At 38.0% G+C, this 15,996-nt stretch overlaps 1 protein-coding gene across 5 annotated transcripts in view; it reads left to right on the forward strand.

The window, feature by feature from the left end:
• Positions 1-15,996, forward strand: part of KIF13A (kinesin family member 13A) — a 105,115-nt gene that overhangs the window by 83,103 nt on the left and 6,016 nt on the right. For 2 of the 5 annotated variants that reach the window (XM_041413127.1, XM_041413129.1), the window contains 15 exons: positions 184-335; positions 449-581; positions 674-820; positions 1,655-1,693; positions 2,985-3,084; positions 3,176-3,302; positions 4,318-4,373; positions 5,634-5,758; positions 6,781-6,957; positions 7,371-7,463; positions 8,300-8,452; positions 8,864-8,941; positions 9,450-9,497; positions 9,967-10,078; positions 11,008-11,159. In XM_041413127.1, the coding sequence (XP_041269061.1) occupies positions 184-335; positions 449-581; positions 674-820; positions 1,655-1,693; positions 2,985-3,084; positions 3,176-3,302; positions 4,318-4,373; positions 5,634-5,758; positions 6,781-6,957; positions 7,371-7,463; positions 8,300-8,452; positions 8,864-8,941; positions 9,450-9,497; positions 9,967-10,078; positions 11,008-11,159 (1,692 nt within the window). Of the gene's footprint in view, positions 1-183; positions 336-448; positions 582-673; positions 821-1,654; positions 1,694-2,984; positions 3,085-3,175; positions 3,303-4,317; positions 4,374-5,633; positions 5,759-6,780; positions 6,958-7,370; positions 7,464-8,299; positions 8,453-8,863; positions 8,942-9,449; positions 9,498-9,966; positions 10,079-11,007; positions 11,160-11,730; positions 11,815-15,996 lie in introns of all 5 variants that reach the window. The other 3 variants (XM_041413128.1, XM_041413130.1, XM_041413131.1) reach the window with 2 other exon arrangements.

Below are 15,996 nucleotides of genomic sequence, written 5' to 3' on the forward strand. Positions count from 1 at the left end.
CAGGAGCATGAATTGCTGAGATGATGAGGTTTTACAGCTTTCATGTCCGGAGTGGAACTTTGTGATGCAAACTGTATTGTTGATCAGGCAGGAAGTTAGTTGTTTGTGTCCTTACAAGCAAGTTGAGAAGATACAATTATTTAATATGCTAGAATGTGATTGATTTGTTTTTCTCATTGGCAGGACTATGTGGTGAATGTCACAGAGGAGTTTTTGGAGTTCATTTCAGAAGGAGCTCTTGCTATTGAGGTGTGGGGTCACAGATGTACTGGCAATGGCAACTCTGTTTGGGAAGTTGATTCGCTTCATGCAAAAACTAGGACACTGAGAGACAGGTACAAATGAATTACAAATGAATGCTTCCATCAGCTTTCTGTAAGTTTTGTAATACCTGTGGTGCACAAATACTTGGAGGCAACCATGAGTTTTTATGGGGATGTCTTTTTAGATGGAATGAAGTAACTCGAAGAATAGAAATGTGGATTTCCATACAAGAATTGAACGAGATGGGTGAATACACTGCAGTTGAACTCCATCAGGCAAAAGATGTAAACACAGGGGGAATTTTCCAGCTTAGGCAGGTATGTATCTTTTCCTTGCCATCTTATTCATGCTTAAATTAATTTTTAAATTTTATTCTTAGTTTTTGTCTCCCTCTCAATTTCCTGCTTAGGGTCATTCTCGCAGAGTTCAGGTGACAGTGAAACCTGTGCAGCATTCGGGAACGTTGCCTCTCATGGTAGAAGCAATTCTTTCAGTCTCTGTAGGTGGGGTGACTGCCAGATCAACCAAACTGCAAAGGGGCTTGGACAGCTACCAGGTGAGGCAGCTAATTTCTCAGTTTGCTGTCGTTCTGCTGTTCTAGACCCAACCCAGCCCAATTCCAAAAGGGACCTTAGCACACTGGTACGTGATTTACACGTGCTTGAGGTTAATGCAAGTAACATGAGCCTGTGGTGCTAAACCTGCCTTTTTTTGCTTGTAACTCAATGTATGACTGATAAAGTACCAAGTATGGCAGGGCAGAAGAAAAAAAAAAAAAAAAAAGATTAGAAAAAATGTAGTGAGATACTATTATACTATTTAGCTTTTTGAAAAGCACTAAGTTGTTGTTTGATAAGAATCAAAAGCAGTCGTCTCTGAATGTGAAAGGACTATTCCACATAGCCAAGGAAGTTCTTAAATAGCATAAATTATTTCAGCTGATACTGGACAAATTCATATTGGAAATAAACCATGATTTTAACAGTGATGGCAAAGAACAAGTGGAATGGGCCACCCAGGGAAGCAAGGTGCCTTTTGTCTGAAGGTTTGCATTCAGTTCCACAAATAATTCTAACCTTGGGTACAGGTGATTGATATTAGTGATCTGCTTGCTCAATCACATTTCTGGCACTGGATTCTGTGGCGATTTAAATTATTTTTTTAATAAACATATTCACTAATACTCAAATCATGGCTGACCTGCTACAGTGTGATGAAAATAAAAATCTTTCTACCTCTAATAAGACTAGTTATTTGAGTGTAGTGATTTTAACATTCTACAAGTTTGTGGTAGAAATGTTGGTATTCATGTTTTGGGTTATTTATGTTAATTTCTATTGAGCAAAATGCATGGGTATTATGTTTTACAAAATGTATTTTCTCCTACCAGAAGGAGGAGGATGATGGTGGTGATATGGATAGTTACCAGGTATTGCTGCTCTTGCTGTCAATCCTGCGGCATGGGGCACAGCTAATGCTAATGGCCAGCAACTCTCAAATGAGCAAGCAAAAGCGGCTTTGAAATACACACGTGCTGTGCATTTTAGAGGCTACCTGGGCTAAAAAACACTGCTATTTCAGTTTACCTTGACTTTATACTCTTACAGTGTCCTCTCTGCTCTGGTACTCTGCAGTCAGCTCTCCTAACTGGCTACATGAATTGCTATGGGAATAAAAGCTTTGAAACTTTAATTTAGAATAAAAACAGTTTCTGGTGAATATCACCGGGAAAAGAACCAGGAGCTGCAGGCATCTTTTCCAGGCAAATTATGCAGCATAATTTGTTTGTTTTCTAAAGAAAAGAGAAAATAAAGAAAAAAGCCTTTTATGTTGTGCAATTTTCAGAAATGCTTGAGTGAGAGTGGAGGATGTGAATGGGGGTAGATACAGAAGCTTCAGTGAAGCAATTTTCTTTTATCTGCACAAAATCCAACCTTGACCCTGTTTTCCTGTGTGATAAGGCACAATTTAGACAGTGTAACAGAAGACTCATTTTAAAAGGTGACAAAGAGCAGAAGAGGAAATTCTCCCCCCAACCCCCCCAAAGTAAAATAAATTTCAGATTTCTACATAGAAGACTTTTTTCTAATAGGCAGTCCAACATAAGTTAAACCAGTTAGGTGAGAATGCTGACATCCCTTAAAATGATGTGTTAAGTTTCCTAGCAATCTCAAAAATATAGTTTAAGGTACTAACTTCTTGCGGGCTGTTTATGCGCTTCCTGACATATCACAGAGAAGAACCAACCGGGTTTTCTGTGATACCACAAAGCATGATTGCATGATGGGTTTTGTTTGCATGAGAAATCTTTTAATTGCACTGATAGCAGCTGCTAGCAATGGAATTTTATGCAGGTTTGAGGGCGTACTGACCTGTCTAATCTTAAGGAGAACTTATGATGATACTGGGTTTTCCTCTTCCATGTGCTATTCAAAAGTTTGATTGTCACTTCTGTGAGTAATTAGCCCATGGTGTGTAATCTGTTCAGCAGCAGAGGCAGTCACATTTTTTCTCCTGTTGAAATCTGAGACTTGAAAGCACATAAACTTCCCTTCATGGGCAATGAGGTACTTAATCACTGTGCATGTCATTTGGGGGAGAAGAGTTTTCTGCATTGTGCAAGCCATTTAATATAAATTCTGATTAAATTACCATAAAATTCACTGCTCTTTATTCTTACCCATATACTCTCGTGACCTTCTTTTCTATTTCCATGTAAGGAAGAAGATTTGAACTGTGTACGAGAAAGGTGGTCTGATGCATTAATAAAACGCAGAGAATACTTAGATGAGCAGATCCAAAAGATCAGCAACAAACAAGGTTTGCAGCTTGAAGTCTCTATCATAAGTACTTTATGTCCTATACCACAAAAAGTGTGTCTCATCTGTAATCCTAATCTCTTCCACCGTAGAAAAATCTGAGGATGATATAGAACGAGAAGCCCGGCTGGTGGAACAGTGGGTAGGGCTGACGGAAGAGAGGAATGCCGTGTTTGTTCCAGCACCAGGCAGTGGAATTCCCGGTGCCCCCGCAAATTGGTATGTTCAGAAAAGCCACTGGAATTGCCAACTTTTTGTACATAAACTGTGCATGCTGCAAGGTACAAATCTAAGGATGTTTTGGAGCCTCCTGCGTTCTCCTGTGATACTACAAACTGCATTCAGCTGACAGAGAGTTTAGATGATCAGGTGCTGTTTGAATGTAAGAAAGATTTGCTTAGCTAAGATATTACATGAAGTAGCTTTGAAATAGCTTTCAAGGTTTGAAAATCACCTTTGAATTTAATATAGTGTTTTGCAATTTTATACAATTGGGAAAATTGTGCAGTAGTTTGATTCCTTTCAGAAAAGGAATGATTGAAAGATGAATGGTACAACACATGATAATGTCATTGATAAAGGGTAGAGAGGGAAGAAACTGATCTCAAAGGATGTGTTCTCTGTTTCATCTGAATTTGTAATATATTTCTCTTTGTGTTTTAACTAAGATCTTTGGAGCTGACATGCAAAAATGAGGAATCTAACATGTTAGGTTTGGGAAAGTATGGACAAGAAATACTCCTCTAATCAAGAGTACACTAATGTCTCCAATAGCATTCAGGAAATAATGTAGCAATACTCTTTTCTTGCCATTTTTCCCCGTATCCACCTGAAGCGTGCTGTGGTCATATGGCTAAAACTGTGTTTATGGATATAAAGACTGCCAGTAGTTACTTATCCAGTTGTTTGGAGGGTTGCTGACCTTTATGTGTGAGATGACTACAACCAGTTAACTTCATAAGGAGCAGAAAAAGATGTTTAAAACTCTGGTTCTCACAGCACCTGCCACATGCTGTGTGGTGTGAATTGAGTTTTGGCAAAGCTCTAGGTTTAGCTCTGTGTGTAGATAAACAAAATGCTGTTTGTGCCACACAGGCATTCAGAGTAGCCATCAGAATGTTGACAGCTTTAGCAATTGGTTACAGTTAATGAATATTGCATGGAGATCTGTTTGCCCAAATTAGCTTAGGTATGAATTTGCCTTCTTTGTTGCCAGCAGTTTGTTTTGTTTCAGGATTCCACCTGCAGGAATGGAAACACATATACCTGTCCTCTTCCTTGATCTGAATGGTATGTTGTAAAAGCAGATTAAGAAACTTGTGGAGGGGGAAATGGGGTTTAGTTTGGGTTAATAAATGGTTGAATGGAAGAATGAACTTGAAAGGTGTAAGAAATCAAACAAGTGCTGGCAATGACACTGTCTGATATGGCTTGTAAAGTGCTTTTTCTTCTGGTTGTGTATGTTGGCATAATTAAGCACGACTATTTTAGAATAAGGATAAAAGTCAGGGAACACAGGAATACAGTGATAGGCTGTGCAACAGAAAATATGATAAGAAAGCAAGCTTAGTTTGAATCAAACAGCAGATGAGGAAATCTTGTGCTTTGATATACAAATTCACATATCATTAAAGTACTGATAGAGAATTTCCCAATGTTTTCAGAGCACCTTCCACTGATATTTCTGTAGAGTTTTAAACAGCTCATTTAATGAACACTGTGTTAGGGCTATAATGAGCTTTTTTTACATAATCTAGGTCTACTCCCTTTGAAAGCATTTAGTTCTAAATGTGAGAAGAATATTGATATATATTCTTAAGACACAGATACACAGTGTAAGTAACAAGAAACTAGAGGTAGCACATTTAAGGACTGTTTAGGAAGCAAGTCTGATTATAAACCTGAACATAAAGCACAAGAGGATCTATAGACCTTATCACATCCAGCACTGAAGTGACCTATTACACATATTTATATAGGCAATGTGTCAATAACCTGCTTTAGCAGATACTTTTGGAAAGTGAAAATCCCTCTTCCTTCATCTGTGCTCACAAGGAATGGGTTTTTGTTTGTTTGTTTTTTTGTTTGGTTTTTTTTGGTTTTGGGTTGGGGGGGGTTTTTTTGTTTTTTTTTGGGGGGGGGTTTTTTGTTTTTTTTTTTTGGTTTTTTTTGGTTTTGGTTTGGGGTGGGTTTTTTGTGTTTATTTTTTTGTTTTGTTTTGTTGGTTTTTTTTTTTTTTTTTTTTTTTTTTTTTTTTTTTTTTTTACAATCAGCAGAGATTAGCAGACAAAAAATCAAATAAAATAGGATATTTCAACAGGTTCATTGTGTCATTCCACACCTTTTGTTTGTTTAGCTAATATAGCCAGAACTGCTGTTCTCAATTTCTTTTGTATGCTGAAATAATCTTCAAAATGCTGCATAGTAATAAGATTAAGTAGGATTAAATGTATTATGAAATATGGATAGGCCTTTATTACAAATTTGCCTCTATATATTCATATCCTTTGGTATAAAACTATTTCATTCTTTGCACATTTGTTTCATTAGCTGATGACCTCAGTGCCAATGAACAACTTATAGGTCCCCATGCATCAGGAGTTAACTCAATACTACCAAAGGAGCATGGGAGCCCATTCTTTTATCTGCCGATCATAAAACACAGTGATGATGAGGTAAATTGTTAGCAAGCCTCCTTTTGACAACTGCAGCTTGTGTAAATGCCTTCTTCTTATGTTTTATTTCCTACTTCTTTGTATTTAATCATTATTATTATTACCTTTTTGTCTTAGTAGTACCATCTGTATCTAGTGCTGCCTTTATTTTCTGGCCTATTTATTTAGAACTTAAGAAGATATGACTTGTTAGCTCTTTTGCATTAATTCAGAGATGACAAGTCTTAGCTCTTGGCAAAGAATAATTCAACTGCCTGACTCAAAATCCCTTTTCCTGCTTTCCTCACCCCTTCATCATTCCTTTTGCAGGCTCTTAACTCTTCAGAGAAAATGACTTGTTTTTTCCTGTGCACCTAAGCAAAGCTTAATACTTAAATAAAAAATCTTTCATTTGTAGTACAGAATTACTGTTTTTTTTTTTTAATATATGCTTTGGAAATTGGAAATTAATGGATCTGAATCCATTTTGGAATTTTTTAAGTGATACCTTCCATGTCCTGCATCTACTCAGGCCATTGTTTAAGAGACCGTTTCCAGAATGAAGAGGACACCAAAGTTGGGGGGAAGGGAGAGGGAAGGGAAAAAAAGTTGTGCAGAATGGGTGCAGGTTTATTCTGTCTGGACTGCTAACCTAATCTAACATAGATGGAAGATTTTACATTGAAATTAATATACTGCTAATATAGTAGCAATAGGATTTGTATTCCTTCATCCAGTCTTTCTTCTCTTTTCCTTTCTGTCTCCAGCCATGTGAAAACTTCCTTTTGGGGCAGGGTTTGCACAGTGCAGGGATTATGGTCATAATTGCTTTCCCCAGTGTCTTTACACCTATTTTATGATTTTTCTGATAAATTCCTTACTATGAAAAGGAGTTTTTGATTCCACTTTATTCAATGATGGTGATTTTACTCTCATTAAGGAATTGCTTTACTTCATGTTAAATCATTGTAAATGATACCTGTTGTTAGAATGATAGAATCTTTTATTTCCCTTTCCTTCTTCTACTTAATTTGTCTGCATAGGTTTCAGCCACTGCTGCCTGGGACTCTTCTGTCCATGATTCAGTGCACCTCAATAGGGTAACTCCTCAAAATGAGAGAATTTACTTAATAGTGAAGACTACTGTGCAGCTCAGTCACCCTGCTGCAATGGAACTGGTATTACGCAAAAGGATTGCAGCCAACATTTATAACAAGCAGGTAATAAGTTTATATATTCTTTTATTCCTTTGTTTTGTTTTTTGGTATTTTTAAAAATATTTTTAAATTAATGAATGTGTTTTCTTAGCTGCTTGCTTAATTTTGGTCTCCCCAGTTCTTACGAGAGAGAAATGAAAACTAGATTTTTATAGGTTGTACTGAATCTGTGTACTGGTATATTTCTTTGAACTGTCCATTTTTCAACTGATTGAACTTAGTGGTATTGTATACTGAGTACAGCGCTGTAAAGAGTGCGGAAAATATCATAAATGCTAAAAAAAGTAATTTCATAAATGGTAATTTATTGTTCTGATTGGCTTCACAGTCAGATTTTTTTATTGCAGCTTTTTATTTCTTAGGATGTCATAAATAATAATTATCAAAACAGTAACTGAAAATTACTTTCTTTCTAGAGTTTTACCCAGAGCCTGAAAAGGAGAATATCCTTGAAAAATATATATTATGCCTGTGGAGTGACTTATGAAATAGTATCCAATATACCAAAGGTAAATCAGAGTGTATTTCTCTGGCAAACTCACAGAAACCAACAGAACTGACCTACTGCAGTGGGTGATAGTGATTAGAAAGTAAATGTCCTGCTTTGCTGGTATGAGGCAGGTTGCCAAAGTGGATATACTGAAGTTCAGTGTGAGATCGTGTTTATCTTTAAACAGTTGAAAGCTGTGGGGATTTTATTTTCTCTTCTACTGTATTTAACTGGGTTTTTGTAGTAAAGTTATTTTTGAAAGCCTGTTAGTGTCTACAGGGAAAATATAGAGGGTACTCAGAGGAATGTTGAGGTTTGTGAAAACAGAATAGCTGGGAATCTGAGTTCACAGGAATATAAATTACTTTTTATAGAAAAAAATTCTTGTACAAATTGTAAATGTGTTGTAAAATTTATTTTGAAAGTAAACAAACTGGACAAATTAAAACAAAAATAGTCTTGAAACCCTGCAGTTTTCACTTTGTTGCACTACTTAAATTTTAGACTCTAGGGAAATCACAGCATATTTTAAGATTTGGGAAGGAAATTATATTTCCTTTCCTAGGAAATTGTCATTAGTTGAGCCTTAACATACACAATTTCAGGTTATAGATGCATTTTTTCTAGAAGTGCATTTACTACAGCAAATGCTCAAAACTTCTCCTAAGCTTGATCTCTTCAGCATCATTTGCATCTCTATGGAACCATCCTGGATCATTGACTTTAGTTAGGTTTGCTGTTTAAGTTTAAGATGCTCAATAAATATTAATTTCTGGATTGAACTGGTCTAAAAAAGTGAGCTAAAACAATTAGTTTTCCTTCTTGAAACCTTGAATGGTGTAACTTCTGCTTTAGGCTACAGAAGAAATTGAGGATCGTGAGACCTTAGCACTGATGGCTGCAAGGAGTGAGAACGAGGGCACATCCGATGGCGAAACCTACATTGAGAAATACACACGTGGTGTGCTGCAAGTGGAGAACATTCTGAGCCTTGAACGGCTAAGACAGGCAAGGAAAAGGCATTTCTTGCACCCTTTGTGCTGGGCTATGAGAATTTAAGAGGAGATGATTGCTCTTTTAAAAAATGTTGCTTTTCTTGTTTCATTTGTTAGGTTTTTTTAGCAATTGTTGGACAGATAAATGTAAGATGAAGTTAGTTCTGTGAAATACAAATTTCCCATAGTGGTGGATGGAGTAACGAAAGCTGGCAACGTTGTAGTACTCAGAACCTGAACAAGCAAAGGCCAAAGAATGAATTTCAGACAGAAGCTTTGGTGGTTGTGTGCGCAAATTAAGATTTATGAATGCAAGCTCTGATTGCTGCTGTTAGCTACACTGAAAAAAAGTCCCTATTCTGCTTGCTCAGGTCTCCTGAGGAGACCATGGCATTGCTGTTAGTGTTTTGTTCTCTTTACACAGGCAGTCACTGTCAAAGAGGCTCTCTCCACCAAAGCCAGGAACATCCGCAGGAGCATCAGCACTCCGAACGTGCACAACGTAAGGACCTTCAATCGTTAGCACGGGTGGGGAGGGGCTGCTCTGTGTGCTGTGTAATGCTTGCACAGCGAGACAGGTAATGATTACTCTGTGCTGGCACTAACCGGCCTGTGGGGAAGTGGTCACGAAGTGAAACCCCCTCCCCAAAATTGTCTGTCCTAGGAGATAGCAAAGTTAACAGGAAAGAGGGAGGGTTGGTTGAAACACTTCTCCTTTTACAAGGATATCCATTTGGGAAGTAGTTCATGATGACAACTGCCTTGTTTCAGATTACTTTTACCTCCAAGTCCCTTTAACTTTTTTCCTGGTATAAGGGGTAGTTTCCATTTTATGTGTTCTCTCACACACTCATACAGCAGAAACATAGATGTCTTTATATATAATCTGGTCTGAAAAGAGAGAGCAAAACAGTTATTAGGACTAAATGTAATACCTTGTTTCCTCAAGGTATTACATCTCACAAATAAAAGGTAGGCATTTTGTCATTCTGTCTGTTGGTGTTCCGTAGGTGTCCTGTAGTCGACTGGATCTTTCTGCCTGCGATGAAGATGACAAGGTATGGAAACATAGCAACAAACAGCTCGCATTCCCAGATTTCCCACCCCCACCAGAAGCAAGATATGTTTGAGAATTGGGGGGAAACAAAAAGGAAAATAGAAATAGTATTTTCCTTTAATAGTATTTAAACAGTTGATTTACATAATATCTCTTCAAAGTTCTGTACCCATTACATATAATTTTGCATTAAACCTTATTGTCTGTCTCTGCTTTTCATATTAGGATTATATAAACTGATATGTAAGAAACAGAGCAAAACTTTAACTACTTTTCTGACCAGCTAATTACCTTTTAAACAATGCATTTCTATGTGACAGGAAAATTGTCTGAAGTCAGTAATTGACATACCTTTGGTTTGTGGGGTTTGGTTGACTCTAAAGAAAAGCACCTGAGTTAGCCTATTGTTTTTTTCCACATGATGATTTGCCTGCATCATCATGCAGATTTATGTATTTTTGGTTTTTTAGGGTTGGTCTGAAAGTCACCTAGATATATCTGACTGTTGTTCCAGTTACCAAGATGTATCATGCTATGGTACTTTACCCAGGGAGTCACCTCGCAAGAGCAAAGATGGCAGTGGTGAGATTTCATATATGTAATGACAATGCTGGTGGATTCTTATTTACTGCATTAAACTGAAAATTAAATTCCCAATGCTCTTTTCCTAATAAATGTGTTATCCAGCTTCTACTTAAGGAGCTAAACATAATCTGGAAATAGGGGAGAAAAGGAGAAATGCATAAGACATCTAGGAAAAGGGGTAAAGAGGGATGTGCTAAATATAAATCAAAACTGTAGAAGAAAAAAAAAGAAAAAGCCCACCCAATGCAAAACAAAAAAACACACAGACACACACAAAAGAACAAAATGCATCTGCTTTTATTTTATTAATTTGAAGATGAAGATGCTTTTTTTGAAGTGGGAAGTGTCCTTAGACAGGTTCTTTACATGATATGTGGATACTGTCTGTGCCTGCCTGTCAATGTGTCACAAGTGCCTTGTTTCCTTCAGGTCACATTTGCCAGGCAGTGCAGGTAGAAATACTGCTGCAATAAAGTGGAACTGGGGGTTTATTCATTGCTTCCTTGCTTATAATTTCCTTTTTTATCATGCTGGCTGTTCTGGGCTTGGTTACAGGGCAGATTTGCAGTCTTGTGGGCAGAGGTCAGGTGAGACACAGGAAGCAAAGAATTTCTCAGTTCTATTTTCAAGGACACTTCCCACTGGTTTTATGACTGAGATGAAAAGGAGAAATGTTGGAGCCTCAGAATGGAAGGGGCAAATACTGCTGTTTTCTGCTTTCCTTCTGTTTCCAGGCTTCTTTGAGGATCTCACTGAGCTCTGCATTATTTCATGCCTAGGCCAGTGGTTAAATACTTAAATACCGACATTTTTCTGTAGCCAGCAACTTTGTCAATTGCATGGCTTAACCTTCAGTTGTTTTGAAATATGATCTTGTAGTCAGGATATGAAGAACTGAAATACACTATTTTTGCTTTTTTACCTAGGTGTTGTAGCAGAGAATTCCCATGCTTTAATGGCCAGCCCTTTTAAAGCATTTTCTCCCCAGCCACCAAAGTTTTTCAAGCCCTTAATGCCAGTGAAAGAGGAACATAAAAGGAAGACCCCACTTGAAAGCCGACCTCTACTTAGTCAAGAGGTAATCTTTGAAAAGCACCTGCTTTTTTAAAGGAGATGGAGTGATTTTGTGTACTTGGCAAATCATTTGTATCTGTTGCAACAGAATTTTATAATTCTCTGGTAAAAGTATTCAGGTCACTCTTTGTATCTGGTGGAGTTTTGCTTTTTGGAGTTTTGGTTTTTTTACCTGAATACAGGGTTTGTGGATTTTGGAGTTTTTTTACTTCTTGGTATGTATTCTCCGTTTCAGGATACTTCTATTTTAGAGTAGCAATAACTGCTTTACTATCTTTACACCTTTTTCTTTTTATTCTTCAGTAAGATATTGGTGTGGTTTTTTTAATAGATGAAATGTTATTCTGTGAAACTATTCTGGGGTGGTTGTAATTCTGGCCTTTATTCCTCACCCTCAAACTCTGGGAGGGACCGCATGAGTTCCCCTACCCGTTAATTTGAATTTTGGTGTCTGTATGGCCAGCATGGATGTTTCACCTTCATCACATCTTCACACCTTTCTGACCTGGTGCCCAGTTAGCACCGTGGTCAGAGCTGTGGCTTGTGTGATGTGTTGTGTGTCTCAACCTTTGCAGAGCATGCCTCCATCGCAGGTGCACTGTGCTGGCTGTGCTGTGCCTGCAGGAAGCAGGGCCAGCAGCATGCCTGAGGAGAAGATTGTAAGTTTTGTACCAGTTTCTGTCTCGAGTCCTGGTGGTGGGCTTGAGGCACTCACGCTACTCCAGCAGGAAGAAGTAGTTGTGAGGTGGAAATAACCACTTGTGACTGATTGTAGGTTATGGTTGTAACAATTGCTTGCCTGGCTTGCAAATGCATTCTGTCACTGGAACTAACTCTACTGGGGTTTGGTGTTCTGTTTCTGTTTTGGATTTTAATGTTTATATGTCATATGTCTTGTGGGGTGGGGGGAGAGGGGAGGCTGTAGTATTTACAGGGCACAAATGATGAAGTAAAGGATGGGTCAGTGAACCATGCTGTTGTCACTCTAATATACCTTGTATGTTACCTAGATTTTGTGACTATACCCCAGAGTAAATGGAATGATCCCATTTGGTGTAAGTAACTGTGCATTTAGGTGTGGGTACACTATAAAAGCTTATAATTGCCTGACATGGAAGCAATATGACTAAAATAAGATTGCCGCTCTTAATTAACCTGCAGCCTGTCTTCATCATAATTCAGGTGGAAATTGAGGTGGAGGGCTTTTGTTTTAATCTTCACTTGCTAAATTCTTTTCTCACTGCTGCCTCAACAGACGATGTATCATCATTTCTGCTGTATGATGGTTTTTGGGGCTGTGGAACATGGCTGCAAATACTTGCTTTAATCAGAGCTTTAGATTTAAAATTCAGAACCTTCAAATTATTTCCTCTAAGTCCTATGGGACACTTTTCCACAAAATTCTAGTGATGGCTTCTTCTATTCAACACTTATCTTCATTCCTATCATATAACCAAGCCATAAAAAAACCTGTTCTGTATTTCTAATACTGTTTTGTCAGTTGTTAGACCAAAGTATCCTGGGCGTTCTGGTGCATATATTTGAAGCTTGCCTGCTGCGTTTGAGTGGCAGCTGTTTTATTCTTGATCATGTTAATTTTCCATAAGGTAGCTGATGTGCTGACTTGCACTGAGTCACTGATACAAAATAGCATGAAGGTATTTGGAAGAAAAAAATCTTCTAGTGGGTTGAAAAAACATCCCTTGAAAAATAAATTGTTACAAAACTTTCCATAGCAACTTGAGGGCAGTTTTAATCCCTTGAGTGAAAACAAAGTCCCACCCCATGCATGCCCTGAATTAACCCAGGCACTTGCCTATGCTGCTTTCCACAGACACGCAGAAGCTTTCAGAGCTGGGAAAAGGCAACATCCTGCCACCAGGCTTTGCCAGCTAGAAGGGAACTAATTCACTGAACACTGTAAACCTGCTGTAGTCAACAGGACCAGAGAAAGAGGTGTTCTTTCAGTTCTCAGCTGCTTGACTCATACTGACTTCTCCCTTGTATCAATGCAGCTTTTTTGTTTGGTTGCATAGGGAGTCAGATGAGGGAACTGATCCACCCAGCAGATGGCTTGACTACCGTGGAGTTTTTCATTTGGACCTAGTCCTCTGTCTGATGACTTTTTAGACCCTTGAGGGTCCTGGGGAGACAGGCAAGAAGGATCAGCTGCTAGTGGGGAGGAAGTTGACAAAGCTATTTCATGTAGCCCAGACAGCCTCCGGTGTTGTGTTTAGAAAGGGATGCTTCTGGGGGTTTTATTGCTTTAGGAAAGAAGTCTTTGTAGGATGTAGGCTTCCCAGGCTACCCCGTTTTTCAGAGCTGCAGTGAGTCCTATATTTTACCTAGGCTGAAGTATTCCAATCATTCCAATTCAAAACACATCTGCCAAAGGAAGGGGGGGGAAACAGTTAACAAAAAATATATTTTATTTAGTTGGTCTGAAGTAGAGCATTCAACCTGAAATTTCAGAGAGTACTTACACATGCTTGATATTGCAGCTATATCAAAACAGCATGATATAGGGGCATATTCTGTATGATACAGAAAGACAGTGACTTATGTTAAGGTCAGATTAAATGTTTTCATATTAAGTGTATTTAAATACTGTCAGTAATTAACATGTTTAAGGGAGGATTTGCTAAGAGGGAACCTTTCTACCGGGAAATAAAAATTGAGGCACCTGTGATGCAACTACTAGATAAATATTACTGATTTTTGAATTAGTAAAATGGGAACTAACTTGTTGAGGTTACTTGAGAGGTGTAATTTAGGGATTTGAAAATGCAGAAGTAAAGCAGTTGTAGGAAAGCTGTTCTGTGCTCTTGCTTATTTTGCTTCTTTGCTGCTAGAACTTGATATACAGTCTTGTCTCATTAGTTCTTACTGTCATGGTCTTTCTGTTATGAGTTCTTAAATTTGCTTTTCATTATAGTAATTCTGTTACATCCCAGGGAAGTTGTTGAAGTTTCTTAATCATTTTTCAAAGATTTTATCTTTATTTATACCAATAGCCTGAGCTGCATGAAGCACCTTATTTCTTTTTTTCCCCATCTCACATCCACAGAAATTTTTAAAACTCTGAAATTGCTTTGTTTGTGGAATTTCCCAATCAGGAAACTTTAAAATGTGCTCTGAAAGGAAATATGTCTTGTCCGCACCAGGGGCATCTTTTGTTTGTCATAAGATGATGTCTCCTCACCTATTTGCAGTGTTCTTCATAGCCCAAGTTCTAATAAGAAAACTGGTTCTCTGTAGCTTAGCTTTTGTACTTATGATGTCAGATAACCCTGAAATGGTACATGACTGACAATGTGGCTGCTTGTTTGGCCTTTCCTAATCACTCACCAATGTCTGTATGTCCGTAGAACCATTTCTCCGTTACAGCCTCTTAGCCAGTCTGATTCTGAACAGGGACCCCACCAAGGTGGGTTTTTTTCAGTCAAATGAGGAATCTTGCAAGTTTCAAAGGAGACACGAGAGCTCTTATAAAAATACCTTTTGGTCTCAAGGGGACATTTAGCTAGTATTGACTAGAAGTACTTTCTTCGTTAAATGTTTATTAGTTTGCAGTTCATATGTAGTCTTCAAATATATAAAGTATATTTGATAAACTCTCAGCTTTTATGTTTAACCCCCCCCCCCCCAGACTATAAAGTTCAACATAGGACAAAACTTAGTTTTGCACAAATAAAATTGGTAAAAGGGAAGAAGTAAGCAGAATTATTGAGAAAACATCCCTCAGAGGTGAGCAACTGGTATCCTCAATACGCAAAAAAGATGCTTTGCATAAGGCTTTAGTGCTTGGAAGGATAGTCATAGTCTCAGTAAAGCAGGTATTAATTTTTTCCTTTACTTTTAAAGGAACTGTGGATTTCAGATGTAAGTAGCAAGATTTTCAACAATATAAATAATACTCAGTAGTCTTACAATATTTTGTAACACTATTGCTCCTCTTCAGAGAAATAAATAATTGCAGGCTAAAGCCTTCATCCAAATTTTGTATGAGAAATACTCTGGAAGAGTGCTGTGAAAATTAGAAGGCAAAGGATACCAAGCCTTTACTTGATCAAATATTAATAATCAGAAATGTGGTTGGATTTATCAGATAGACAAGTAGAGACATCCTGTTGAGATACTGATAGCTGTGCCAACGAAAAATTAATATTATTGAAAATCTTGAGTCATCTTAAGAGGCCATTCTGCATGGGTAACACTGCATTGTATTTGCTGTGAGTTTGAACATGGTAAGAATGGACATGAGACCTTGTTACAGATAAATGCTGCCTGACAAATGGGGAGAGGTTGGAATATCTGGAGCTGTTCAGCCTTAAGGAGATCAGTCACAGGGGCATCTTGTCAATGTATAAAAGCACCTGATGGACCAAGGCAGACTCTTCTCAGCAGTGTCCAGTGACAGGACATGAGGCAAACCAAAACACATGAGATTCCATCTGACCACAAGATGGAACAAGCAAACACTTTGTCTACTGTGAGGGGAGTCAAACACTGGAATGAGTTGTGCAGCAAGGTTGTAGAGATCTCAAAATCCACCCAATTGGACACTGTCTTGGACAACCTGCTTTGGCTGACCCAGCTTGAGCAGAGGGAAATTGGGCTAATTGACCTCAAGAGGTGCCTTCCAATCCAAACAATTCTGTGATTATTCTGACAAGGGCAAGCTGAGCAAATCTATTTCCTGTCTGGGCATTGGAAGTTTTGTATACAAAGTTATTTGAGCAGTCTTGGCTACTTTGAAGTGAGGAAACCTTTTCAAGAGGATGTTTAAACTGATGTGTTGGTACTCTGTGGTCATCTGGTTAACTGTTCTGCTTTTCCTT

This window comes from Onychostruthus taczanowskii, unplaced genomic scaffold (genome assembly GCF_017590055.1).
Source record: "Onychostruthus taczanowskii isolate IOZ18803 unplaced genomic scaffold, ASM1759005v1 scaffold40, whole genome shotgun sequence".
Lineage (NCBI taxonomy): Eukaryota > Metazoa > Chordata > Aves > Passeriformes > Passeridae > Onychostruthus > Onychostruthus taczanowskii.